This window comes from Molossus molossus, unplaced genomic scaffold (assembly GCF_014108415.1).
Source record: "Molossus molossus isolate mMolMol1 unplaced genomic scaffold, mMolMol1.p scaffold_m16_p_6, whole genome shotgun sequence".
Lineage (NCBI taxonomy): Eukaryota > Metazoa > Chordata > Mammalia > Chiroptera > Molossidae > Molossus > Molossus molossus.
The window spans coordinates 17,757,036-17,784,278 of record NW_023425399.1 but is presented as its reverse complement, the minus strand read 5'-3'; the positions used below and the strand labels follow the sequence as shown (position 1 = coordinate 17,784,278).

The window sequence follows — 27,243 nt, the reverse complement described above, 5'->3', positions numbered from 1 at the left end:
TGGGTTATTTAAAAGTGTATTTTTAAATTCCCTAGCATATGGAAACTTTTTAATTATCTCATTATTGATGTATACTTTAGTTGGAATAGCTATTTAAGTAACATGCTCTATGTGATTTGGGTTCTTTAAAATTTCATAAGACTGGCTTTTATAGCCAGGTTATAGTCAAATTTTGTAAATTGTCTTATATACTTGAAAAGAAGGTGTTGGATGCAGACCTATCTATACGTGTCCACTAGGTCAAGTTTATTCGTTGTTTTTTGAAACCCATTGAGTAGAGGCTGCAAATACTCACGCCTAACTGGTTCTTCTCACTTTTCTGGAGACATAGGCAAACTACTCTCTCAGTTTCTCTTTGGAAATAGGAGAAACCATGTGACCAGTCCTAGCTTAAGAGACATGAATGAGCCCTGGATGAATAGCTCAGTTGGTTAGAGCGTTGTCCCCATATGCCAAGGTTGTGGGTTTGATTCCCGGTCAGGACACATTTAGGAATGAACCAATGCATGCATAAATAAGTAGAACAACAGATTTCCGGTCAAGATGGCAGGTAGGTAAACGCGGTATCGCTCCTCCCACAACCACATCAAAGTTACAACTAAACTACAGAACAACCATCCTTCGGAACCTCCTGAAATCAAGCTGCATGGAAATCCTACAACTATGGAATTAAAGCAGCAGCTGCATCAAGACTGGCAGGAGGGGCGGAGGGGACGGGCTGGGCCCACACCCACATGTGGTGGATAAAAATCAGGAGGACACCTCGGCTGGGAAGGTCCTCCCTGAGGACTGAGGGGTCCCCGTCCCACACCAGGTGCCCCGCTCAGGGTTCCAGTGCCAGGAAGAGAATCCCCATCACTTCTGGCTGGAAAAACCAGTGGGAACTGAGGCTCAGGGAGGCTGAGATGGCTGGAGCCCCAGGCAGCTCCTTAAAGGGCCCGCGCACGGACTTATCGGACTCTCTCCCTCTAAGCTCGGAGGGGAGGCAGCTCGAGGGGCACCAGAGACATACAGGGAAGAACTGAGCTGTTTGGCACTGGAGCGAGGGCTGGAGAGGGGGCTTTCTCCTGGACAAACGTGCTGTCAGAGGCCTTTGTTCCTTTGTTCATATGGTAAGCCACCATATCTGGGACTCCAGCAACCTGGCTCACACTGGTAGCCCCGCCCTGGTGATTCCCTGAGGCCCCGCCCCACCCCACCCAACTTTCAGGCCCACCCAAGCTGTTGACAGTTGCTTTACCATAGGATTGGCCTGTCTTGGATCCTGCTTCAGGTTTTCCTAAATTCTTTCAAACAAGCAGCATCTGGTCTCAGATAGCCCCATACCTTTCGTTAAGTAATACACAGAAACAAACACAGGAGGCAGCCAAAATGAGGAGACAAAGAAACAAGTCCCAAATGAAAGAATAGAACAAAACCCCAAGAAAAGAACTAAGCGAAATGGAGATAAGCAACCTAACAGATGCTGAGTTCAAAATACTGCTCATAAGGATGCTCACTGAACTTAGTGAGGGCCTCAAGAGCATAAAAAAAAACACCAGTCAGAAATGATGGCTGCACAGTCAGAAATGAAGGAGGCATTAACTGAAATAAAGAATAATTTACACAGATTCAATAGTAGAGTACATAAATCCAAGAAGCAAACCATTGATCTGGAATATAAGGAAGCAAAAAACACCCAATCAGAATAGCAAAAAGAAAAAGAATCCAAAAAAATGAGGTTAGTGTAAGGAGCCTCTGGGACAACTTCAAGCATGCCAACATTTGCATTTTTGGGGGTGCCAGAAGGAGAAGAGCGAGAACAAGAAATCGAAAACCTGTTTGAAACAATAATGGCAGAAAACTTTCCTAACTTGGTGAAGGAAACAGACGTACAAGTCCAGGAAGCACAGAGAGTCCCAAACAAGATGAACCCCAAGAGGCCCACACCAAGACACATCATCATCAAAATGCAAAAGGTTCAAGACAAAGAGAGAATCTTAAAAGCAGCAAGAGAAAAGCAGTTAGTTACCTATAAGGGAGTTCCCATAAGGCTGTCAGCTGATTTCTCAAAAGAAACTTTGCAGGCCAGAAGGGAGTGGCAAGAAATATTCAACCAAGATTACTCTATCCTGCAAAGCTGTCATTTAGAACCAGTGGCCATATAAAGACTTTCTCAGACAAGAAAAAGTTAAAGGAGTTCATCACCACAAACCATTATTATATGAAATGATGAAGGGTCTTTTTGAAGAAAAAGATAAAATATATAAACAAACAAAATGGCAATGAATACATATCCATCGACAATGGAATCTACAAACAAAATGAACAGGTAGAACAGAAACATTCTCATAGATACAGAGAACATTTTGTTGGTTACCAGATGGAAGGGGGTTTGGGGGAATGGGTGAAAAAGGTGAGGGGATTAAGAAGTACAAATTCATTGCTTGACTGACAAACCTCAAAGGGAAAGGGTTTGGGGGGTGGGAAGAAATAATCCAAAGAATTTATATGCATAACCAATGGACATAGAGAATAGTGTGGGAAAAGGCAGGAGGGGGGCGGGAGTGGGGAGGAGGGGGTCATTGGGGGAAAAATGAGGAACATCTGTAATACATTCAACAATAAAGATTAAAAAAAAAAGTAGAACAACAGGTCGATGTCTCTCTCTGTCTGTCTCTCTCTCTAGATACACACACACAAACATATACATAGCCCATGGACACAGACAACAATGTATATACATATATACAGAGAAAGAAAGGTGAATGGAAGTGAGACGTGTGACTTCTGGGCCAAGGCATGTATAGCCCACGCTTTAATTAACCAGAATATATAATTTTCATACTTTCTCTTTTTGAGAAACATCTATGCAAACCACAGGATGAATTGGCAGAAACATGTGACGAGAGAGCCTGGATCCCTGGGTCACTGCCTGGAGGAGAACAGCCCTGGCAGTTGTCTGAGTCCAGGGGACTGTGTGAGTGACATATAAATTTGTGCTGCATTAAGCCTCCAGGACTTTGGATCTTTTTGTTATTGTAGTAGAACCTATCTCTATCTGGTAAATGCACCTTCCATATCACACTGACTTTTCGGCTTCATGTTCTGTCAAACACTGAGAGAGATGTGTTGAACCTCCCATGACTATTTGGATTTGTGCATTTCTCCTTAGAGCTCTATCAATTTTTGTTTTGCACATTTTGAACCTATGGCATTAAGTTACAGAAAATTAAAATACTTATATATTCTGGTAAATTAAAACATTTATTCTAGCCCGGCCAGTGTGGCTCAGTGTGGATTTAGCGTCATCCTATGGACTGAGAGGTCCTGGTTTGATTCCTGGGTCAGGGCACATGCCCGGGTTTCAGCTTCAATCCCCAATAGGGGGCATGCAGGAGGCAGCCTATCAATGTTTCTCTCTCATGTCAATGTTTCTATCTCTCTCCCTTCCTTTCTCTCTAAAAAATCAATAAAAACATAAAAAATAAAACATTTACTTTATACAGTGCCCTTTTTATTTCTAGCAATACTTTCAATGGTGTCCTTTGAAACACTCAAGTTTTCAATGTTTACGAAGTCCATTTATCAGTCTTCTCTTTCATCACTTGTGCTTTGGGTGTTGTATCAATTGTTGTGTTTTTTTACCTGGTACCATTCCCATAGGTGGGTTCAGTTTGTGGAAACACATCAGGCTGTTATACTCTGTGCACTTTTCTGCAAGTGCATGTAAGACTTCACAAAGCTTTTTAAGGGGATGATAGTAATTGAAGCTTCTTCCCCTGGGTCATTGTGAGGACTGAATGGGCGGCTGAATGCACGCACCGTGCTTAACACAGCGTCTGGCACCCCTTTGTGCTAATACCTGGCAGTTGCTATTGTGACTAGTGTTAAGATCTAGCTCTGCCCCTTATTGGGTGGGCGGTCTTGGTGCCAAGTCACTTCACCTCATCAGAGCTCACTCTCCTCATCTGTACAATGGGTTAGTACCATCCACTTCACTAGGGCCACCAGGCTTTCAATGACACAAGATACAACATCATCAAACTTAAAGTTGGCTCCAAGGAGGCCCTCCCAAAGGCTTGGGTCAATAAAATAGGAAAGAAAAAAAAACCAGAATCATGACTGAGAGAGACAAAATGTCAATGTTGTAAAGGTCTGGATGGCTGCCAAGATCTGGCTTTGATCTCCTTAGCGTTTCCGTGAGCAGGGCTGGCCAGCCCCGGGAAGGAATGAAGAGGGAGTCAGCCGAGAGAGAGCTGGCTTCCAGGTGGCGCCGGGCTTGGTGGTGCCAGGGTACCTGGATCACGGTGCTCATTGTGGAGTAATCGGAGACCTCACCTCCCTCCACCCTCCAGCTCCCCGACACTGGTTACCCCTACTCTATTCCAGCTCCCCATCTTTGCCCAAACAATCCTCTCCACCCTCCTCTACCTCCCCTGAGCCTGTCTTGTCCTTGAGAACCCACCAAGGAAAACTTCTCTGCACTTCCTCCTCACTGGGCCACACTGTAGCCACACCCAAGTCCGCACTTTCATCCTGGGGCTATCATTCCCTCCCTGGGGTGGCTCCTAAAGCATCAGGAGATCTTGTCACCTGCCACTGACAACCCTCCAGCAGAAGCCACTTCACAGGAATGAAATCAAATCCTGCTCTGATCCCAAGGGCAGGTCAGAGAGCACATAAGGATCTTGCTGCTCAGTGTATGTCCAGTCCAGCTCTTACACAATCTTCAAAAGGTGGGGGAAGGGGGCAGGTCAAGGTTTTCAGGGGTTTGACGCTTATACCGTTGGGGAGATTTTTATTAAAGTATAACAAGCATAAAGAAAAGGCACCCATCGTAAGTGTATCCTCTATAAGTTCTCCTAAACGGAACCTGCCCGAGTAAACCAGCACCCAACTCAAGAATCAGACCATTACCAGCCCCCCAAATGCTCCCCTACTTCCCCTTCCAGTTGCTGCCCAACCCCTAGAGGTGACCACTGCCTGACTTCTAATATCATAGATGAGTTTTGCCTGGCGTTGAACTTCACATGAATAAAGCCGATCGGTGTGTACCTGTGCATGGCATCTTTTGCTTAACGTGTTTGTGAGATTCAAGTAATTGTTGCACGTAGCTGTGGTTTGTCCTTTCTCCTTCTTATACTATTACTTTAAAGGGCTCTTCTGCAGTGTATGTATCCACCCTACCGGTGCTGGACTTTCAGGCTGTTTTCAACTTTGGGATATTATGGAAAAAAAAAAAGCTGCCATGAACATCCTTACAAGTGTCTTCTGAGGACACACGGACTCAGCACTTCTGTTGGGCGGACGTCCGAGAGAGGAACCGCTGCCTCACAGGGATTCCCCAACGTTCCCGCCACTTCAGAAGATGCCGCGGATCGTTTTCCAAGGTGGTCCCACAATTTTCACTCCTCTCCCCGCCGCATACAAACGTGCTCTTGCTCCATCCTCACGAAAACTTTGTATAGGGGTGCGGGACGGGCGGATGCTGTGTATTTTATCCATTCTGGTGAGTAGGCTGTGATAAAACACCATGGTTTTCATTGTCATTTGGGGGCACCATCTTGAAGAAAAAGAATATAAAATGATGACTATAAAATTGGGCACAAAAGTGAATGTTTATTAAGAAGGTGAAAAGACATCACAGCAGATTGCTGGAGATTGTCAAGCTTCAGACTCCTTTCTTCTGAGTCTTCCCGGAAATGCCTCCAAGGAAATGCTCCCTGATAGTAACCTGGTCCCCGTCCTGCCTGGAACACACATCAGCCGCCTTCCATCTTCCTGCTGGAGCAAGGCCCGTGCGAGGAGGCTCCCAGAGCTCCATGTCATCAGCCTCCCGGGACATGGCCTCTGCCTGGCCCTCACCACCTCTGCCCCCCGCCGCCCCACCTTTCCTGGTCTGACTCTTCCTTAGGGGATCAGCTTCCACATTAGCCTCTCAGAGAGGCCTTCTCTGACTTCCTTGTTGAAGAGGACCTGTAATTTCATGCATCCCCGTCATGGGACAGATGACAACAGAGCTGGAGGTTAGGAGCACACGCTGTGGGCCCAGCCTGCCTGGTTGGTGTGTCCTGGCTCCGCTATTTTCTCACTGTGTGACCTTGGATGTGTCATGTAACCTCGCTGGGCCTCAGTTTCTTTTTCTTTTTATTCCTCGCCTGAGGATATTTTTCTACTTATTATCAGATACAGTGGGAGGGAGGGAGAGAGAGAGACAGAGAGAAACATCGATAGGATAGAGTCACATCGACTGGTTGCCTCCCACACGACCCGACCAAGGCCGGGGACAAACCGCAACCGAGGTATGTGCCCTTGACCGGAATCGAACCCGCGACTCATTGGTCCGCAGGCCGACGCTCTTAACCGCTGAGCCAAACCGGCCAGGGCTGGGCCTCAGTTTCTTCACCCGTGGCGGGGAGAAGGCAATGCTAGCCCCTGACTCGCGGTCTGTTTCGGGGAGCAGGATCTCAGGTTCATTTCCTCTGTCTGTAAAATGGGCTTTTCTCCTTCCTTCGTCCTTGGCTAGTGGGCTCCCAGGGGTGGAGCAGGCTTAGGGGCTGGTCCAGCTTTGGCAGACCTGCCCTTTACGGGGTGGCAGTCAGGCCGGCGACCAGAGTTGGGGTCCTGAGTCCACTTGGTGGCCCCCGCAGCGGTGTGTGCCCTGATTCTGTCCTCGGGGTGCCCCCCAGTTCAGGGCAGGCACGCACACAGCTGTCTCTAACTCAGGCTGCTGTGCGCTGAGGGGGACCAGAGCGTGAAGCAGTTGGCTGCAGTCCAGGAAGGCGACACAGAGCAGCAGGGTTTTGAAGGCTGAGTAAGAGTTCCCGAGGTGGAGAGGATGGTAAGGGCGTTCTTAGCCGAGGAAGCGGCAATGCAAATCAGCCTCCCCCACCCCCGATTGCCTAGCCGTCTGTTTTCAGGGGGCTGGACTGAAAATAAAATTTTCCAGAGCCCCCTGCCAGCTGGTTTGTGACTAGGGTCTGGCAGTGGGGAGAAGGCAGGAGGACGAGAGATGCCAGCCTGCCCGTGCCTCCTGCCACGGGCGACTTCCGCAGGCTTTGCAGATCCCAGCCGCCGTCGCTTCCAGGGCGGCAGTGACAGCACCTCCAGCAGCGTGCGGTGCCAGCAGGCTCCTGGGCCCCTGACCCTCAGGGAGGCAGCTCCTTCCCGGTTCCTGGTAACGTACCTCCCTCTGCTCTTCTCATCTTTCAGATGCCTTTGGAATCAATTTCCCTCATGGACTCGCTCTCTGCCCGAAATAGCCAGCGGTGTCTGTTTTCCAGTAGGTTACTAATTGATAAAACGTTTGGGCAATCCAGGCCAGAACCAGGGTGTGTGTTCACAGGACAGGATGCAGCACCCAGGTAATGCAATATGTTTATTTTATTTATTTATTTTTATTTTTTATATTTTTATCCTCAGCCGAGGACGATTTTCCCATTTATTCAGATAGAGTGGGAGGGAGAGAGGGAGGAAGAGAGAGAGAGGAACATCGACGTGAGAGAGACACATTGAATGGTTGCCACCCACACAACCTCAACCCGGGGCCAGGGACAAACTGCAACTGAGGTATGTGCCCTTAGCAGGAACCGAACCCAGGACTCTCTGGTCTGTGGGCCGACACTCTAACCGCTGAGCAAAACCAGCCAGGGCTTATTTTATTTTTTCGGTGCATGTCAATATGAGTTCTCTGAGGCCTGGAGACTATCTTCTATCATCCAGTCAATCAACAAATACTATCAGTGCCACGTTGGTGGGAATGAGGTGAATGACCTCCCACTCCTGGAATCACAGTCAAGACATGGCACCAGTGGGGACAGCAGCCCCCGGCAGCCTTGAAATGCAGCGAGTCCGAAAAGAGAGGGCTGTCAGTGTGAAATATACACCACATTTCAAAGACCTAGTGTGAAAATAAGAAGTTAAAGAGCCCTGGCTGGGTAGCTCAGTTGGAACATCATCCTGTACACCGAAAGGTAGCGGGTTCAATTCCTGGTCAGGGTACATAGCTAGGTTGTGGGTTTGATCCCCAGTCAGAGTGGGTATGGGAGGAAACTGATTGATGTTTCTTTCTCACATCAATGTTTCTCTCTTTCTCTAAAAATCAATGGAAAAATAGCCTTGGGTGAGGATTTTTTAAAAAGAGAAAAACTTGGTCCTCGCCCTTGAGGACTTCAGATAGGATGGCGAGGGGGACAGATATACCAACATGAAACTAAAATTCACTGTTAAATGTTTGAGTTGGTCCATGTTTCAGGGCTCTGGGCACCTGAGAAGAAATCTGGGAAGACTTCACGGAAGAGGTGACTTTACTGTTAAGCACTATAGGATGAGTACGAGTTCACAAGATGGGTGAGGGAGAGAAAGGGCACTCTAGGTTCAGGGAACTACACATGCAAAAGCTAAGAAGTTGGCAAGTGCACGAGTGTTTGGAGAGATACAGGAAATTCACTGTGGCCCAAACACGTTTCGTTTGAGAAAGAGTCTGGAGAGGAAACCAGACTGTGCAGAGCCTTGAATGCCAGTCAAGTTTAGACCTGGTTGGTCCCAATGTGAATGAGCTCACTCACCCACCCTCCTCAAAAGCATGAAAAGGACCAGACCTTGTTTGAATGTGCAAAATAAACTTTTATTTCAGTGCTCGCTCCCTGTGGCTCAAAAGCCTATCTACTGCCTGACTGGAACCCAAGAGCATTTATAAAACCATACAGAAACAGCAATGTTTACAGAGAACAGATTTGCCAGCTCACTTTGTGATTCTTCCCTGTACAAAGCAGCAAGTTCTAAGTGCATCAGCGTGACTTTCCCCAAAGCCCTCTCTGGGCTTTTGGGAGCCCTGGAGGCTCTGACTCCAATCCAGATGGAAAATGCCCCCCCTTTCCCTCGTCCAGCCTTAGGGAGGCCTGGTCAGGGGGAGAGGCGAGTAAGCCAGAGATGACAGCTCATAAGCTCTCTGGGCTGTGTTCCAGGGCCTGCAAAGAGGGGATGGCTGAGGTGCTGGCCCTGTTGGCTGGTGAGCAGCACAGGCAGCTAAGGCTGTTGTGAAGTCTAGGCATGGCGGTGTGTAGGCTCGTGGGTAGGACAGGGGCCTCCGGGGCTCTTTTCCCTTGGAACTGGGGTCTGATGGAAGGTGCCTGGGCACAGGGGTGGGGCCTGGATAGGGCTGGGGGAAGAACAGTGGTCCTGGTCATGGTTTCACGCTTCGAAATACCCTGGGCATGTGGCCTGAGGCTCTGTGGAGCCAGCCAGTAGGACTTGCTGTTGTTCACAAGGCTGGGCCAGGCAGGGCATCAGGAGTGCAGAGCCGAGAGGGCTTTGGAGACCAGCTGGTTCAGCCACGCCACTGACCAGCGAGGACACCAAGGCTCAGAGACGAGGCAGTGGCTGGCCAGACCTGGGCTCTGCCCTCTTCCAATCCTTTCCCACTTCCTCGCCGCAGCTGGGTCCTTTTTGATCAGGTCCCAGATGGCCCCTGACATTCTCAGGCCAGGCTGGTGTCATGAACAGGGCTGGACTCGGAGTCGGAAGGCCTGTGCTCTGTTTCCATGCCTTTACCTTACCCGACCTTTTGAAGAGCCACAAGCCCACCTGTGCAGAGGGGGCCACCTCCCTTCTCTGAGACTCAGTCTCCGCACTGAGAAAGCAGCTCCCACACTGCACAGTTCTTGCGGCGATGACACGGGCTGGTGGCTCTGGGACTACCGGCAAGTACGGGAGGACCTGGCACACAGTAGGTGCTTCACAAAAGTGAGGAGCGTGGGGACTGGGGCCAGAGCTTCTGGGATGTGGGAGGAGCTCAAGCCTGGCCTATACCTGGGCCCCTCCCCATCCATCCCCACCCACGCTGGCTACCCCAAGGCCCCCGGGACCTGGGCATAGTCTGGGGAAGGGGCACGGGACACATCAGGGTGCTGAGTTCCTTGATCCGGCCAATGGGCACACTGTGTCTTTTTTGTTCCAAGGGACTATGGAATAGATCAAACAATATGGTGGGTGATGAGCTGCTTTCCAGATGGCATCTGGGCTGGAGGGGGAGGTGTGGGTCCCTTCTCCCCCATCACAAGCCCAGTCAACCGAGGTCAGGACTCCCACTGTGGAGGCACAGAGCATTGCTCACAGGTAAGGGGGTGGGAAACCAGGTGCAGGGACAAGATGGGTCTGGGGCCCAAGGAGGGTCAAGGTTTCCTCACTAGCTTGGGATAAAGACGGGGGTCCAGCTGGGGGCTCTCAGCTGCTGACGTGGAGATGGGCACGGCGCCCCTTAGGGAGGGCCGATGATGACGTTCCGGTAGCCCTTCACGGCCTTTAGCTTATTGCTCTCAAAGTTGACCACCAGCTTGTGGCGGCCCACGAGGACAGGCAGCAGGTTCACTCTGACCTTGACTTCCTCCCCCGACTCCACGGGGTCTGGGCTGTGGAGAAAGGCGAGGAGGTTGAGGAGACGCCCAGCCCTGGTCCCCATGCAGGCCACCATGGCACGTGACCACTGAGACCTTAGCACAAAGCCTCTGTATCCATGGACGAACAGCTTACTGCTGACAGTAATGACAGTAATACGTGGACCCACTCACTGCTCTCCGAGGCCTGGGTGATCCGCCCAGCTATGCGTAGAGGGGCGTGTGTGTGTGCGCGTGCACTCACGCACACGTGGACATGGACAGTGTGCTTGGGGTAAGGGTGGGTGTGCTCAGGTGACCACATGCATGAAAATGCATTGAGCTGTACATGCATGATTTGTGTTCTTTACTGTATGTAAGTTTCATTACAATAATAAAGCAAAAAAGAAGTGTATATGCTCGTATGTGTGTATGTACATAGACGTGTATCTGGGGATGCCTGTGTGTTGAGGGCCGGTGCTTAGTGACAAAATGTGTCATTGTTCCACATGCGTGGAACACAGCCAGCGGGGTGTGGGTGTTGAGGGGATGAGAGGGTAGGAACTCTGCCCTGAGGGTATTTAGGAGGGGACAAGGGTGTATCCGGCAGACGTGGGGGTGGGTGTGTGGGAGATGAGAGGAGGGTTATCGCCGGAGTGTGGTGCCCCCCATCAGCAGCTGCCCTTGGCTCTCAGGTCCCCAGCTGGAGTGCCCAACACTTACAGCTCCTCGGTCTTCTGTCCCTCGATCAGACCAGCACCCTCCACAGTGAAGCTGCAGCCTTCCAGGGGGACGGTCAGTGGGTTCTGCAGCGACACCTCAGCCACCAGCTTGCGGTTCTGCTTGGGTTCTCCCAGGATCTGCGACAGGGCACAGGGCAGACGTAAGGGGCAGCATCGAGGGAGGGGGCTGGGCCATCAAGGACAGGCAGGGTCCAGGCTGGGCCATCTCTGCATTTGCTGCAGTTTGGCCCAGTGTTTGTGAACACAGCCACGCCCACTCTGTGCCTCAGTTTCCTCATCTGGAAAACAGGTGATGATACCAGCCCAGGCCTCCTTCATGGAGCTGCAGGGAGGCTCCATGCGACCCAGAGGGGGTGTAGGGCCTCCCTTGTTCTAGGGTCCGGAGTGGGAAGATCACAGGCTTTGGAGCCAGCTGACCTCTGCCCCTTCCTCACTGCGTTACCCTCCAAAAGCCACCGCCCTCTCTGAGCCTTGGTTTCTTCACGGGAGAGAAATGCCTGGCCACAGAGCTCTCATGAGGGTTACCCAGCTAACAAGGGGCAAGCTCTGATGGGGTACCTGTGCCCAGTGCTCACTCCCACACCCTCTCGCATTCACTTGTAATTGCATTCGGGGTTCTGGGCTGTGGTTCCCCGAAGTGAATCACTATGATGACGACGATGGTGGTGACAACAGTCAGCTCTTATTGAGCCCTCATAAAGCGCTGGATATGGTCCATGTAACCCCTACAACACCCGCATTACAGACGGAGATGGATGAACCGAGGCACAGAGGAGCAAAGTGACATGCAGGGCCCCCCAGCCACAAAGCCGCAGTCAGACTTCAGAGTCTATGCCCTTGATTCTTCAACCCTCCCTGCTCGACCAGGGCCCCAGGCTCTGGGATCTAGCTTTAGTAGTTTAGCTTTAAGGGTCCATGACTCTGAGATCCCTAAATTCCATGACCGCAGCACACTGAGATTCTAGGATTCATTCCTAGAAGCTATGCGAGTCCCCAGTTCTTTCGGCTTCACGATGCTTTTCTTTGATGAAGCCAGAATTGGAAGATCCCTGAGGGGTCAAAGAGCTTAAGGGTTCAGGGGTGCAGATGCATTAGGCCTGCCCATTCCCAGCGCTGGGCCTGCCCTGGGACCCTGCCCTGCTCCCACCCCTGCGCAGCCAGCCCCTTACCCGGATCTTGATTTCGGGATTCTCCAGATAGATGTCCCTCTCGGCCAGCAGGTAGCTGTTGGCAGCTGGCTCGATGAGGAGGCCTCGCACCTTGATGAGGTTTGACTCCGTCAGGTAGTCACAGTACTTCTCGTAGAGGATAGGAAGGGGAATGCTCTGCTCTGCAGGGGTGCGGGGGGACACATTTAGTGAGGAGACCTCGCCCCCGCCTCTCCTTCCGCGTTTCACAGGCACAGAGAGGACAAGGGATGTGCTTGAGCTCACACAGCAGGTGGATGGCTGGGCAGATCCCAGGCCTTCCCCCACCTGCCCTGGCTCCAGGGTGCCCAGGGAGGAGTTGGGCAGGGAAGCAAAACAGCTGGTAGGGGACGCGCTGGAGCTCCAACAGGCCTGGGTTCTAATCCTGCCTCTGCCCTTTGCTCATGTGACGCTGAGAGAGTCACTCCACCTCTTCGGACCTCGTGAGGTTGGTTAGATTGTACCCATTTTCCAGATGAAGAAACACTTCTGCCAGCACGTGCTCAGATCAGGTGACCTGGCCCTGCTTGGCCATGGACTGGCTGTGTGAGCCTGGGAAGATGACCTCCCCTCTCTGTTTTTCCTGTTCTCTCTCGTTTCCCCAGACAACCGGCACCCTTAACTCTGGCAGAGCTAAGACCAGAGGTCATTTCAGAGCAAAAGCCACACAGTAATGGGAGTGTAAGAAAGAAGTCCGCAGGATCAACCTCTCCCACTGCAGAGAAACAAAGTGCGACTTTTAGCCCATTTTTCTGACCAGAACACTGAAGCCTGTAGGAGGCAAGAAAGAGCAGAGAGAAGAGCACAGGACTGAGAATCTGCAGCCCTGAGCCTGGCCCTGCTTGTTCCCTTGGTCACAGGCAACCTTGGACAGATCTGTTTCTCGGGCCTCTCCTGTCACCCAGGATCGCTAGAGGGACAGTCCCTGGGCTCCCTGGAGCCCAGCCAACCTCTCTCATCATCGTCCGAGTGCCATGACAGGAGACGCTGTTGCCTCTTTTCTGCCATCTGTCCGCCCCTCCCCCCACGAGACCAGCGTTCCCCAAACTCCAGCCATTCACATGACTTTTTTCACATATCCTAGTGTGTCCTAATTATTTCCTCGTTACTTTTTTTCAGTCGCTCACTTTATATTTTCTAGCCTTTTCTAACCAGGGACATTTTTTCGTCATTATTTGCCACAAACCAGTCTCATTTACCATAAATAGAAGGCAACTGGTAGAAAGAAAGACAAGCTAAGTCATGCTTATTCAATTCCGGTGAGACGGTTTTGTCTGCCGAGGTCTGTCAGTTGGAGACCCGAGCTTAGTGTTAAGAAGGAAATTAGCCCTGGCTGGTTTGGCTCAGCAGATAGAGTGTTGGCCTGTGGTCCAGAGAGACCTGGGTTCGGTTCCCGCTAAGGGCACACACCTCGGTTGCAGTTTGTCCCCGGCCCTGGTTGGGTCGTACGGGTGGCAACCACTCGATGTGTCCCTTCCACGTCGATGTTTCTCTCTCTCTCTTCCTCCCACTGAACAAAAAAATGGAAAAAAATGTCCTTGGGTGAGGATTAAAAAAAAAAAAAAAGGAGATTAGCCAGGGTTGGGATGCTAAGACCAATTAGCATCTGAAGGACTGTGAAGACCCAAGAGAGGGACTTTCTCACCGTGAGTCAAGGTCTGGACCTCGGCAGGCACGGACCCACACCCCGCCCTCTGGAAGCGGAAACGCTGCATGAGTGTGCCCAGCCCTCTGGCCATTCATTCTCGGGGTGGATCTGCCCCAACCTCTGATCAGATGACGTTAGGGGAAGAAAACCAAATCTGCCGCCAAAAGGGACAAAAAGGAATGAAAATTCCTGGTGGAGCAGAGTGGAAAGTCTGACCAGCTCTGCAGGAAAGAAAGGGAACATTGTCCTCCAGGAGCTTGGAGGACATGGACCCAAATGTTGACTTTTCCGGGAGGCTGACCCAGGGTGGGGCTGGATCTCTGAGAACTGCCTGCTGCCGGCCAGGGACCTCGGCCTCGGCCTTGGGCTAGATGCTGGCCGGGAGAAGGAAAGGTGTGTGGGAGTTTCAGTCACTCCTTGGGTGATTTGCCCTGTTCTGGAAGGTGCCATGGGCAGCGGGATCACCGAGGCCACATTGGCTGCTTTCCCAGTGACGCACCTGGAGGGGTGAGGGAGGAGGGAGAGAGAAAGGGAGGAGCGGAAGGGGAGAGGGAGAGAAGCAGCCGGGCAAGGAGGCAGGGCAGTGGGGGCGACTGGATTCTGTTCGGCTCTACCGGGCCTGGCTTCCTGTCCATTAGCACATGGAAATCCCCAGATCTTATCAGCAAAGAATAACATGCATGCAGCCAAAGTGAGGGGCCATCAAGGGTGAAAGAACCTATCTCAGGCTGAGCTTGGTATTGGACACCCCAATAGACACCTGGACTAGCTCTGCCTTGCAGCCCGAGGCCAGCACACAGGACCTCTGCCCTCCTCTGCCCTCCCCCTGCAGGCCGTGCCCTCTGGGGGCCGCTGATCCCTCGGTTGTGAACACATCCCAGGACGAGAAGAAACACGGACAGGCCTGGCTGAAGCCTCATGGAACAAGGCTCCATGGGCCCCATGGTTTCCGAGAGGCAACGTGGACTCAACAGAGGCCCAGGAGGAAATCATTCTGGCATCCCTGGTCCTGGCTGAAGGTCCCTTCTGGCCACACATTCTGGGAACACTTCCTCCCTTTGAAGAGGTTCTGAGCCCCGAAGGGAACGACGTGTATGCATTCTAACAAATGGGTGGGAAAGGCTCCTCAAAGATGAATCTGGGTTTGTGCAAACGAGGAACCTGAGGCCTGAGATGGAGAAGAGAAATACCCAGGAGCCTCAGCCCATCGGCAGAATTGCGGGAACTGGAACTTGGGCATCCTGACCTCCCCACACACCTGACACTTAGGGCCTGGATACTTAGGTCCACGCTGGGGCCCTTCCGTGCCATCAAGGTGAGCAGGGCCTCAGGCACCAGAGCCCAGCACTGAGCACAGCAGGTGACCAGGAAAGGCCCTTGGGCTTCTCTCCCGCCTCCCTGCCGGTCTGCATTTCTGCTCAGTGAGGAGTGAAGCTCCCCCGTACCCAGGCACCAGGTACACATCCCAGACTTGTTCTGAGCACACGCCTTCTCCTTCAGTCCTCACGGGGCCCTTAGGTGGGCATTCTGTTGCCCATTTAATGGATGAGTATGATTTGAGGCTCAGGGAGCATGGCCACCCTGCCCAAGGATGTACACTTAGAAGGTGGTAGCAGACACATTCAAAGCTAGTCTGACTGGCCTCAAAATACATCTTTCAACCTAGTAAGTGTTGGGGCCCCAGTCCCAGTGCCCAATGACTCTGTCCCTGAGAGCTTGGCTCCTGCTCAGGGACCCTGACCGAGCATCGCCCTGCGCTTGCGGCTCCAGGGGTGCCCATGTGGTTCCCAAGACAAAACCAGGAGGTGGCACTTTCAATCCCATAGGCCCCTGGCCCAAAACACAGACAGGCCTCCTTAGGAACCAGATGGCTGTGCCCCAAATGCCAGCCCATGGGGCCCAGGGCCAAGGCAGAGGTAATGAAGGAAAGGGAACATTCAGGCTGACAGGCAAGAGCAGAGGGGCGGGCACTAGTATTAGCACACTAGTTCCCAGGTATTAGGTGCCTACTGTGTGTCCAGCCTCTCCCCCCTGGACAGTCCCACACTGTTGGGTCATGACTCCCATGTGTCTGATGGGGACAATGAGTCACAAGCGAGGCGGCCGTTTGCCCAGGTGACACTGCGGGCAGGACCCTCAGAGGATGGCCAGTGGCTCACTGCACTGCTCCCGGGTCCTGTCCCAGCTCCACGACCCTCTGCCCCCTCTGCCTCGGGCTCCCCGTGCGCACACGGGATGGGGCTGCTGGGCAGCGGGAGGCGGGCACGGGTACCAAGTGACCTCGGCCGCAGCCCTCTCAGGGTCTGGACTTATTTTAAGGAAGATAACCAGGCATGGTGACAGAGCTGGGCACCGAAAGGAGATGACCATGCCAGCAGAGGCTCTGCCCAGGGCTGAGGGCTGGGTCATCTACTGACATTATTTCACCCCAACACGGGAGCCCCAGAGCCAAGGAGCAGAGGGAGAGCGGTGTGCCGCACAGGGAGGCCAGGCCAGGCACTAGGAGGATAACCCTCTCTCCGCAGGGGACTGGACAGTCTCCCGTCACTATTATAGCGACACCGTGCAATACGGCAGCTGCTGGCCACGTGCGGCTGTTTAAACTAAGTAGAACTGAAACTTTAGTTCCGAGGTTGCACCAGCCACATTTCAGTGCTCAACGCCACACGGAACCAGTCACCAGCGCTCCGTGCGGCACTGATGCAACTGCACCATCGCAGCGAGTTCTGTGGGTAGCACCCATCCGGAACCTCTCCCCGGACCTCCAGAGCAGAAGCTCCCGCCGTAGGGGTGAGCGTTGCTGGAGACAGAGAAGGGAATTAGCTGGGAGGAAGCCGCAGAGAATCTGAGAAAGCAGTCAGGCGTCCCGAGAACAGATGGAACGAAACAGTACAGTTGCTTCGAGTACAGGTTGAAGTGTCAGTCCCAACACATCCTAACTGTGTGGCCTTGGGAAAGTTGCTTAACCTCTCTGTGCTCAGTCTTCTCACCTGGAAAATGGGGACAATAAAAGACTCTGCCTCCCACTTTTTAAAAATAAAAATTAAATAGTTTGGGCTCTGGCCAGTGTGGGTAAGTTGTTTGGGTGTCGTCCTGTGGACCAAAAAGTTGCCAGTTCAATTCCCGGTCAGGGCACATGCCCAGGTTGCCGGCTTAATCCCCAGTAGGGTGAGCAGGAGGAAGCTGATCGATGTTTCACTCTTACATCGATGTTTCTTTCTCCCTCTCCATTCCTCTCTCTCCAAAAATCAATAAAAAAAAAAAAAAAAAGAATGAAATAGGTTGATATTTATCAAGGGCTCAGGAGAAGGCAATGCAAGCGTCTGAGAGGTAAACAGCACACGCTAAGGGCTCCCTACCGAGCACATCAGCCGGAAGTCAATAACTACCCAGGAACACAGGGCCTTACCGGAAGAGGGCTCCAGGGTAAGATCTAGCACTTCCTTGATGCCACACATGGGCCCTAGGATCCCGTTGTAGCTGACAGTGCGGGCACAGAGCAGGAGGCGGCAGGCATGGTCCTCGTCGGTGTTGTTGGTGATGTGGGCAAAGACGTCAAAGTCGCTGCCCATTTTCATACTCCGAGCCACACGAATCCGCATGGCCACCCCTGTCTCCTCTTTATCAGCCAGCTTGTTCAGGTGGTTGGCCCTCTGGAAGGCTTCCCTCTCCTGTGGGGACCCTGTGGGGATAGGCAAGAGAGCGTCTTCATGGCTGGAATATATTCCAATGAGAAGGAGGCTGGAGCAGAGCAAGCTGGCCTCTCAGAGTCCTGGTGACCCAGAGCAGCTCCAAGGAGCTGCTTCTCCACATTTCTCTGCCAGGAAGAGGAAAGAATGTTTTCTTCCTTTTCCAAAGTGAACTCCTATGCATCCCTCAAGACCCATTCCCAAATGACCCTTCTCTAGGAAGCCTTTTTTTTTAATCCTTACCCGAGGACATTTTTCCATTTTTTTGTTCAGCTAGAGTGGGAGGGAGAAAGAGAGAGAGAGAAACATCGAGTGGTTGCCACCCGCACGACCCAACCAGGGCCGGGGACAAACTGTAACGGAGGTACGTGCCCTTAGTGGGAACTGAACCCCGGTCTCCCCAGACCGCAGGCCGACACTCTAACTGCCAGGGCTCAAATCCAATGTTAAAAAATAAGCCAAATCCTTTTCCCCCTACTCATTTAACATTAGTAGCAGATAGAAGCCTCATCTTTGTGTCTGATTGAATCCATCTCAGCTTTAAATTTCTCTTGGTCCATTTCTCTTTCATTTGACCTCCCCCTACCCCAGCCCCCAACGACCTTTATGCTCACTTCCCCAGCTGTATGAGAAATACTGCAAAAATAAACATGACTAAGTTCCAGGAACTTCTCCTCGATGGCCCCGCTGGATTTCCAAGCCTCTCTAGTACAAACACATTGCAATGAAAAAAGGTGGAATTACCCGTCTACAGTTGTAGGTCCCATTACAGGTAAGTGCTGTTAGCACACAGCACGGGCATCATTTATTCTGTTATGATGTACGCCTCTCCTACACAGCAGCCAGCGCCTTCCGTTTTATTGAGTCAATCCAACCAAAATAAAGTGTGTTTGGTATGTTTGCACCTGTTTCTAAGGAGTTTTTTGGAATGGCTATAGGCTGTGGTTGTGTGCAGACTGCCAAAACACACACACGCGCGCTCACACACACGCGCCCACTGGGCTGGAAAAACGGGCAGCTTATCTGCAGGGCAGTATTGAAGGCTCTGGGCACTTACCCTCCGGGTACTTATAGGTGTGGGTGATGTCCTCCCGCTCGTCACGGCCCACACTCTTAGTGCTGATCTTCAGCCCCACGACCAGGGACTGGTTGACGGACTTATGCATGGACCCATCCTCCTGCCGGATCCATTCCACCACGTCAGCATTAACCTCAGCAAAGACAAAAGGCGCGTCGTACTTGGGGTTCAGGTCGCCCTCCTTGATGGCACGGACTGGAACTGGGCCACAGCAGTATGTCCCTGGTTGGGGGAAAGATGTGCCTGGGATAAGGGTAGGATGGCACCCTCCCGAGCCTTCCACAATTCAACCACACGTGGCGAAAAGTCTCGAGACCATAAAGCCCTTTGACTCAGGGACTCCACTACTAGGAAAGCAGCATAGGGTAAGAATTAAGGATGGAGACTCTGGAGCCCAGCTTTTAGGGTTCAAATCACAGCTCTTAGTAGCTGTGTGACGTTGCAGTAGTTACTTAACTTCTCTGAGCCTCGGTTTCATGTGGGGATGATATTTATACCTACCTAATGAGGATGTGCATTCTAGATGCTATGTAAGTGAAAGTAACATAGAAGGATATCCAAAGCACCCTAAGGAACTGAAGCAGGGCATCTGTCTGGTTTAACACCCAGGCCACTCTTTATCTCAGTGTGGTTTACAACTGCCTCAAACGGTCACACATTTGAAAGTTGAGGACGAGAGGCTGAGTAACTACATCACAGTGCATCCATTTGATGGAGCACGGTAACGTGAAATTCACTTTCAAATCACAGAACACCACCTGATAGAGAATGTCAGTGGCATGTGGAGAGTGACGATGCTAGCATACAAGGCCACGCACAGCCAGAGTCCCCAAGGTGCAGCAAATAGAATTCAGGGGTCCATGTGACAGCACTTCCTTCGACTGTGAAAGCAGACGAACCACACTCTTAGGTGCGCTATGACTCATCACCCGTAAAACCACAGATGTTTTCATATCACTTTTTAGTTGTCACAGATGTCTGGAGATATTGTTCAGGCTCATCTCTGCCACCAAGTTATCAAGTTGATTAATTCTACCACTAGAGCTTGTTATAGAAAGTCTATATGATTATCTTACAAATTTATTTTAAAAATGTTTTGATAACTATATTTCACTGTAATTGTTCTACTTTGTATACCCTAGGCATTATATTCTATGAATTTAAAAATACTGTTTTTGCCTGGCCAGTGTGGCTCAGTGGTTGAGCATTGACCCATGCACTAAGAGGTCGCCGGTTCGATTCCCGGTCAGGGCAGGTGCCCAGGTTCTGGGCCCAATCCCCAGTGGGGGCATGCAGGAGGTGGCCAGTAGATGTTCTCTCTCATCAATGTTTCTATCTTTCTCTCCCTCTCCCTTTCTCTCTCTCTAATATCAATAAAGAAAACAAATTTTTTTTTAATTTACAAAGACTGTTTTGAGAAAGGAGTCATTTGGCTTTACCGACTTTGCCTTGGTTCTCTCTCCCTCATCTACACACATATACAAACAAGCATATACTTGGAAATCGTGGAAACTGTGTGAATGTTCTCAATGCTTCTTTTGAAGGGAGAGGACAAAGTTGCTATTTGATATCTTCTTTATGCTTCTCCTTATCTTCTGTTTCCCACAGTGGGCACGAATGACTTTTCAGATGATGAAGAAGCATGTTATAAAATGGCAGTAAGCCCCACACACTCCACGGACCAGTCATTGACCTCTGGAGTCAGCAGTCCGGGGTTAGAGCCCGGCCCTGGCTCTCCAGCTGAGGGCTCTGGTGAGTGCGCTCCAAGCCTCCGTTTCCTCATCTAGATGATGGGGACACACCCACCCACCTTCACTCTTCTCCTGGGGCGTGGGGTCGAGGGCCTGCCACCCCTCGTACCCCGGCTGCAGGTCCGGCCTGGTCATCCATGACTCCACCCAGCAGTGGAAGTTCCTGTTGGGAAACAAAGCAGAACATTGCCCAGGACTCAAACTCAGACTTTGTCACATCCTCTCACAGTCCAGACTTGCCTTGTCCTAAGCTGAGCCCCACGTGGCCCCCTGATGCCCCTCTTTGCTCTTCCTCCGAGGGCCCCAGCCAGGTGCTCACTCCGGCACTGAGACTCGTTCTCAATGCCTCTTCCCACCTCCCCTCCTTTCAGTGGCTCCTCAAGCTCAGCTAAGGGGACCTCCTGATTTCTCGGCTCCGTCTCTTCTTTTCTGACCTCTGGAAACAGACTGCCTTTGTTCAGCCTCATCACAGCCGCCTGGACCACACCCCAGGTCACACTGCCGATCTCTGCCTCTACACCTGCTCCAAAGTCATCAGCATGTCCATCTCCCAGGTTGAAGCCTTTGGTGAGGTGACAACCGCTGCCTTCGGAAGCCCAGACCCCTGTCCTGCATTCCAGAATCCCTGCCATTCATTCACTGTGCACTGACTTTGCTGTTGGCCTTTGCTCATGCTGTTCCCCCTGCCAGGAGAGCCCTCCCCAAACCCTGCTCCCCCTTGTCCAAAACACCGTTCAACTTTTAAACCCAATCCAAATGTGACTTCCTCTGAGAAGTCCTCCCAGGTTTCCTCTCTAGGAGACCACTGGGCCCTCCCTTCAACCCTGGGCCCCACCTCACCAGATCATCTCGCTCTTGTTGGACTCGAACTCCCCAAACTCGTTACGGAAGTACTCGATGAGGAGGTTGCTGTTCTGGTCATGGGCCGAGTTATAGTTGGTCACGACGCGGGTGGGGATGCCCAGGCACCGCAGCACTGGGAGGGAGGACATGATGGAGAGAAGGGTTAGGGATTGGGCTGAGGATCTGAAGACATCTGCCCTGCTCTGGGCCTCAACATGCCCATCTGTACCCCAGTGAACACTGCACCCACTGTTTGACTGACGAAGATGTGTGCCATCCTTTTACCCGGACAATGGCACCACCTCGCTGGTCACCCCATGTCCACTCTGTCCCCCTCATCACAGCTAACAGAAGAAGACTCTAAAATGCATATCTGGCGTCAATGTCCCTCTGCTAAACTTTCAATGGCCCTCGAGGCCAGACTTCCAGCTTCGCTCTCTCCGCCTCCCCAATCCACCCGCAGTGGGATTCATGCCACCCTCCTTCTGGCTCCTGCGTTGATGGGAATGTATACAACAAGGTGCAAACTGCCATCTCTGGAGCCGTTTCTCAATCCACTGAGATTTTGCTTCCCGGCAATTGTCATCAGTTTGGCTCAGATTCATAAAAATGTTTACAGGCCTGGATATTTCTTAACTTGACACCTTAGACACGGTCTGTATAGGAATAACTCACACATTTGCAACTTCACCCCTAAATTTCAGACCCAGCTTTCCGATCACCTCCTTCACTCTTCTGGTCTTCCCACCCCCAATCCGGTCCTCCCCATTCTGCTCCTCTCAATGGATGGCAACGCTACCGTTCATTCCATCTGTTCAAGCCCCAGACCTCGGAGTCAACCCTGACTCTCTCCCTCTACCCCCACCCCCAACTCAATGTCCTGATGGCTCTGCCTTTAAAATATCTCCAGAATCTGGCCTGGCCGGTGTGGCTCAGTGGTTGAGCGTCGACCCATGCACCAAGAGGTCGCCGGTTTGATTCCCAGTCAGGGCAATCGATGTTCTCCCTCATCGATGTTTCTCTCTCTCGCTCCCTCTCCCTTCCTCTCTCTAAAAATCAATAAAGTATTGTGCTGAGTGAAAGAAGCCAATCAGAGAAAGACAAGTACCACATGATCTCACTTATTTATGAAATATCATGAATAAAATAAGCTGACGATCAAAATAGATCCAGAGACTTGGAAGTAGGGAACAGACTGACAAACCTCAGAGGGATGGGGGCTGGGGGCGGTGGGAAGAAACAAACCAAAGAACTTCTATGCGTGTATGCACAACCAGTGGACACAGACAATGGTGTGGGGAAGGCAGGAGGGGGGTGGGATCAGGGAGGAGGGGGACAATGGGGGAAAAAGGGGGAACATTTGTAATACTTTCAACAACAACAACAAAAAAAGAAAGTAAATATTTAAAAAAAGAAGCGAAACAAAAAGCCCTGCTAAATGTAGTCTATAGGACTTGTTTCACTTTTAGTTTTCTGTGCTTTTCTAAAGTATTTTCCCCCCACATACATATATTTTGTAAGTATAGTTTATTGATTTTTAGAGAAAGAAGAAGGGAGAGTGAGAGGCAACGTCGATATGAGAGTACAACATCGATCGGCTGCCTCCTGCAGGCCCCCTGTTGAGCCCGAAACCTGGACATGTGCCCTGACTGGAATCGAACCAACAACCTCCTGGTGCATGGACGACACCCAACCAACTGAGCCACGAGGGCCAGGACTCACTTTTAGTTTTGATTGAAGTTAAGTCACTGAGTCAGGGGAGGGGCAGGGATGTGACCTTTGCCCGCCATCAACCAGGGCAAGAGCCTCCCAGAAGGCCCTGGACTCTGGCCAGATGTGTGAGTGTGGGGAGGAGGGGCAGGGACAGCTGTGAGTAGCTGCTTCTTGCCTGGTTCCTGTGCCCTGAGGTCTGGACCGAGGCCAGCCTTGCCACTGCCCGCACGGAAAGCGTGTCCCAAGCCCAGGCCGTGCCCTGCCATACCACCAGACTCCGGTGCCCTCTGCCAAGGCGCAAGGCATCACTCCTGTCCCCAGGGATGGTGTCCTGCGAAGTCTCACCATCACAGCCTAAGGCAGGAGGCTTCCCCAGGTTCAAGTACACCTGGTTCCAAGCCAGCTGTGCCACTCACCAGCTGTGTGACCTGGGACAAGCCACTTCACCTTGCTGAGCCTCATTTCCTTCTCTAAGAGGAGCTAATAATAGCAGCCTGTCAGGATGTTGTGATGATTCAGAGGCACTGGGTGTGGGCAGTCTCTCCTGCCAGTGCCCAGGGTGGGCCAGCAACGTGTCACAGTGCCCATCTCTGCAAACTTCTGTCTTGTCAGTGTTGGCCAAGTCACTGAAAAATGCCCCGGGATCCAGACGAGGAATCACAGCTTCCCCTGCAAACCCCAACCCCAACTGAACCGGAGCCAGGACTGTGCAAAGGGGCATCTCTCCAGGTCCTACAATCAGGCCAGTCACCACTGTCTCCATTCCACAGGTGAGCAAACTGAGGCCAGGAGACACCCATTCCCTTGCCCAACTCTACCCAGGGGTTGGAGGTGGAGCTGGGATCAAACCAGACAGTCTGACGGGCGCCCATGGACCAATCCACCATTTGGCTTCCTGAAGAAATGCTGGGACTCAGAGTCAGACGGCCTCGTCTGCCCAAGCTGTCCTGGTCCGTTCCATACCGTGCCTGGGAGGCTGCAGGGACCCTGGCTCAGCCCTGGCCTCGGGGAGAGGTCAGCGGCCAGATCTGCAGTGAGCCTGCAGGCGGCCTCAGCCCGGGGAACGCGCGTCTGCAGGGCCACTTGGGGGCTCGGCCATGTGGTGGGATTTCTCCTGGAAACCCGTGGGGTTCTCCACGCAGGCGTGCTTTAGGCCTCTGGAGGGGAGGGTCTAGGACAGGGAAGTTTCCATGCGAAAGAGGAATTCAGAGGTCACAGGGGCAGACGGTCATGGTGAGGGGTGATGTGGAGGAACAGCAGAGCCAGCCTAGCTGGGAACCGGGGTCAGGCTGTCCCCACCCAGCCTGCGAATGTGGAGGAAAGTGCTGGGGCTCTGGGACCCTTTTCTGGGCCTGAGCACTGGTCTTAGAGTCAGAAAAGCTGGAAACCCAACATCAGCCTCTTAGATTTCCTGAGCCCAATAATAATAATAACAACAACAATAGTGATAATAGGCAGCAGCACTATGTATGTATTTGCCATCAAACATCTGAAATCGTTTTAAACATTTCACGTATGTTAGCTCATTTAATCTTTACAACCACCCAGGATAAAGGCGCTGTTATTATGCCCACTTATATCATAGAACCGAGGCTCAGAGGAGTTAAGTGATTTACCCAAGGACACACAGCTGGCAAGAAGCCAAGCTGGGGCTGGAATCAGGTCCAGATTCCAGGTTCCCGGCCAGACTGTGATGCTGACTTACTCTCAGAAGCACCATCCTCAGCTCGGGAACAATCCTCAACCCCTCTCTGGGCCCCGATTTTCAAAGCTTTTAGTGATTTTTTTGTTCGTTTGTTAAGTTGCATTTGAGAAAGTACTTTCTCTTTCTCGACTATGATGATATCGTCATGATCGGCTTATTGACAGGTCCTGCCTAGGAAGGCCGACACTGGGCCCCGCTCTGTGCCCAGCAGCTTTGGGTCACACCCACCTGGGAGGTAGGTCCTGCTGTCCCCCCTTTACAAATGAGGAAACTGAGGTTCAGAAACAAGTCATTGACTCAAGATCACAGAGCAAGTGAGTGGAAAAGCGGGGACTTTTAATTCGGGTGTGCCTGGCTCCAAAGTCCATATTCTCAGCCCTGAGCCCATGCTGCCCTCCAAACAGAATCCCTTGTTGTGGGGAAAAGGAACAGAGAGGGCAGCCACTGGCTCCAGGCTACACAGTACATTGGTGGCAGAGGCAGGAAGAGACCTGAGGTCTCTCTCTTTTTTAAAAATATGTTTTTATTGATTTTTTTAGAGAGGAAGGGAGAGAGAGAAACATCAATGTGAGAGAGAAACATTGATCGACTGCCTCCTGCATGCCCCCTCCCCACCCCTACTGGGGATCGAGCCCGAAACCTAGGCATGTGCCCTGACTGGGAATCGAACCAGGACCTCTCAATCCGTGGGTCGAAGATCGATCTACTGAGCCACACCAGCTGGATGAGACTGGGGTCTCTTTGCTCCCACTCCAGGGCTCCCTGTGCCCCCGTCTGGGGTTCGCGGACGAGGGAAGGTGCCGGCCCCCCCTCCCCGTGCAGCTCACCTGTGCAGGCCACAGCAGCGAAGACCCAGCACTGGCCGTACTTGACCTTCTGTAAGCCGTTCTTCCAGCGCCGCAGGATGTCCACACTGCCGATCCAGAACATGGGGCTGATGCCATCCGCGTAGTTGCTGTCCCAGCGCCCCAGCAACACACCCTGGTCATCATTGCAGTTGACCTGCAAGCAGCAGTGCATCAGGGGAACCGAGCCCGAGGAGAGGGTGGTGGCCGTGCCAGCTGGAGCCCAAGTTCAGCACGTAGTGAAAGGCAGGGAAGGGAGTTTCAGGATGAGGGGACAGCAGGTGACAGACTGTGTGGTACATCGGAGATGGTGGGGGCTGAAGCCCATGGTGCAGAAAAGAGAAGAGGGAGGGAGAGGTGGAGAGGGGTCAAGGTCAGGAAGGCGATGCTGGATGTGAATTTGTCTGCGGGGTAGCATGGGAATGACGTGGTGGGATCTGAGTGGCACAGAAACCAGTTCTGGCCCCCTGCCCAGATTGTGTCACTCCCGCAACTCCCGTTCCCTGGAGAATACACTCCAGGCTTCTGGCCTGCGCCACAGGTCAGACAAAGCCCGAGAGGTCCGCAGAGCCTGCGTGGTCTGGCCCCTGCGCACCTCTGCAGCCCCGCTTGTGCCCAGCTCCCCCTTGCTGCTCTGCTCCACCACACTGGCCTCCCTTCTGCTCTTCAAACCTGCCGAAGTTAGTACCTCCTCAGGGCCTTTGCACAGGCTGTACCCTCGGCCTGGGATGCTCTTCTCCTGATTAGCATATCATCTCAGGGATCATCACTTAGGGAGACTCCCCCGCCCCTCACTGAGGTTCGGCCCTGCGGTCAGACACTCACACATCTGGTTCCTTCAGTGCCTGCATCATTATTTATGACTGTGCACTCGTTCACACGACATTTTGGTTAATGTCTGTCTCCGCCCACCCTCCCACTAGAACACAAACTCTGTGAAGTTAGAGACCACACATGTCGTATACCCAGCGGTTTCCCCAGTGCCTGGGACACAGTGGCACTCGATAAATATTTGCTCAGTGAATGAATTGCTTTGAGGAATCACATGGCATTACCCTCATTTGGGTAAATCTTGTCTTTCTAAATACAAGCTCTCTCAGCTGAGACTTATTCATACCCCCACTGTGCCCTGTCATGGGTCCCTGGGGTGGGCCATGCTGGTCCCTTACCATGGCGCTCACCACCCGGCATACATAGACGGGGCGGCTGCGGCGGGAACAGTCACGGCCGCCGTTCTTCAGGAACTTGGGGTTGGCGTCCAGGAGCATCAGGCAGATGTCCAGGATCTCGTCTTCAAACTGTGTCAAAGGAAACAAGAGGAGCAGGAGGTGAGAAGTCACCTCCTCCAGGAAGCCCGCCTTGAAGCCCAGCAGCAGTAGGACCTCTCTGCTCTGTCACACAGGCTACGGTGCCAATTTCTCCTGGTCCAGGAGGAGAATGGAGGTGGGACACAGACGGAGTGAGAATGGGAAAGGAGGTGCGCCTACCTCCAGGGCCAGGCTGGGGGTCCTGGGAATCTGGAGTAGGGACCACAGTGCCCAGTGTCCCTGGGCTTCTCTACCCTCAGACTCACCTCAGGCCCTGCCAGTGTCCCTTTGCCCTCTCTACTCTGCTAAATCCCGCACTTCCCCTAAAGCCTGACTCACCCTGCAGAGCGGATGAGTGTCCCCCCCTCCCCCCACGCCT

General features: G+C 52.2%; 1 protein-coding gene across 1 annotated transcript in view; it reads right to left on the bottom strand.

The window, feature by feature from the left end:
* Nucleotides 1-8,599: 8,599 nt before the first annotated feature.
* TGM2 (transglutaminase 2) overlaps nt 8,600-27,243 on the bottom strand; it is a 32,872-nt gene continuing 14,228 nt past the window's right edge. The window contains exons 5-13 of the mRNA XM_036245389.1: nt 26,727-26,855; nt 25,540-25,714; nt 21,292-21,427; nt 20,511-20,614; nt 18,680-18,922; nt 17,343-17,615; nt 12,268-12,428; nt 11,079-11,215; nt 8,600-10,391 (exon numbers count right to left, since the gene is read on the bottom strand). Of these exons, the coding sequence (XP_036101282.1) occupies nt 10,241-10,391; nt 11,079-11,215; nt 12,268-12,428; nt 17,343-17,615; nt 18,680-18,922; nt 20,511-20,614; nt 21,292-21,427; nt 25,540-25,714; nt 26,727-26,855 (1,509 nt within the window). The 3' untranslated portion in view covers nt 8,600-10,240. The remainder of the gene's footprint in view (nt 10,392-11,078; nt 11,216-12,267; nt 12,429-17,342; nt 17,616-18,679; nt 18,923-20,510; nt 20,615-21,291; nt 21,428-25,539; nt 25,715-26,726; nt 26,856-27,243) is intronic.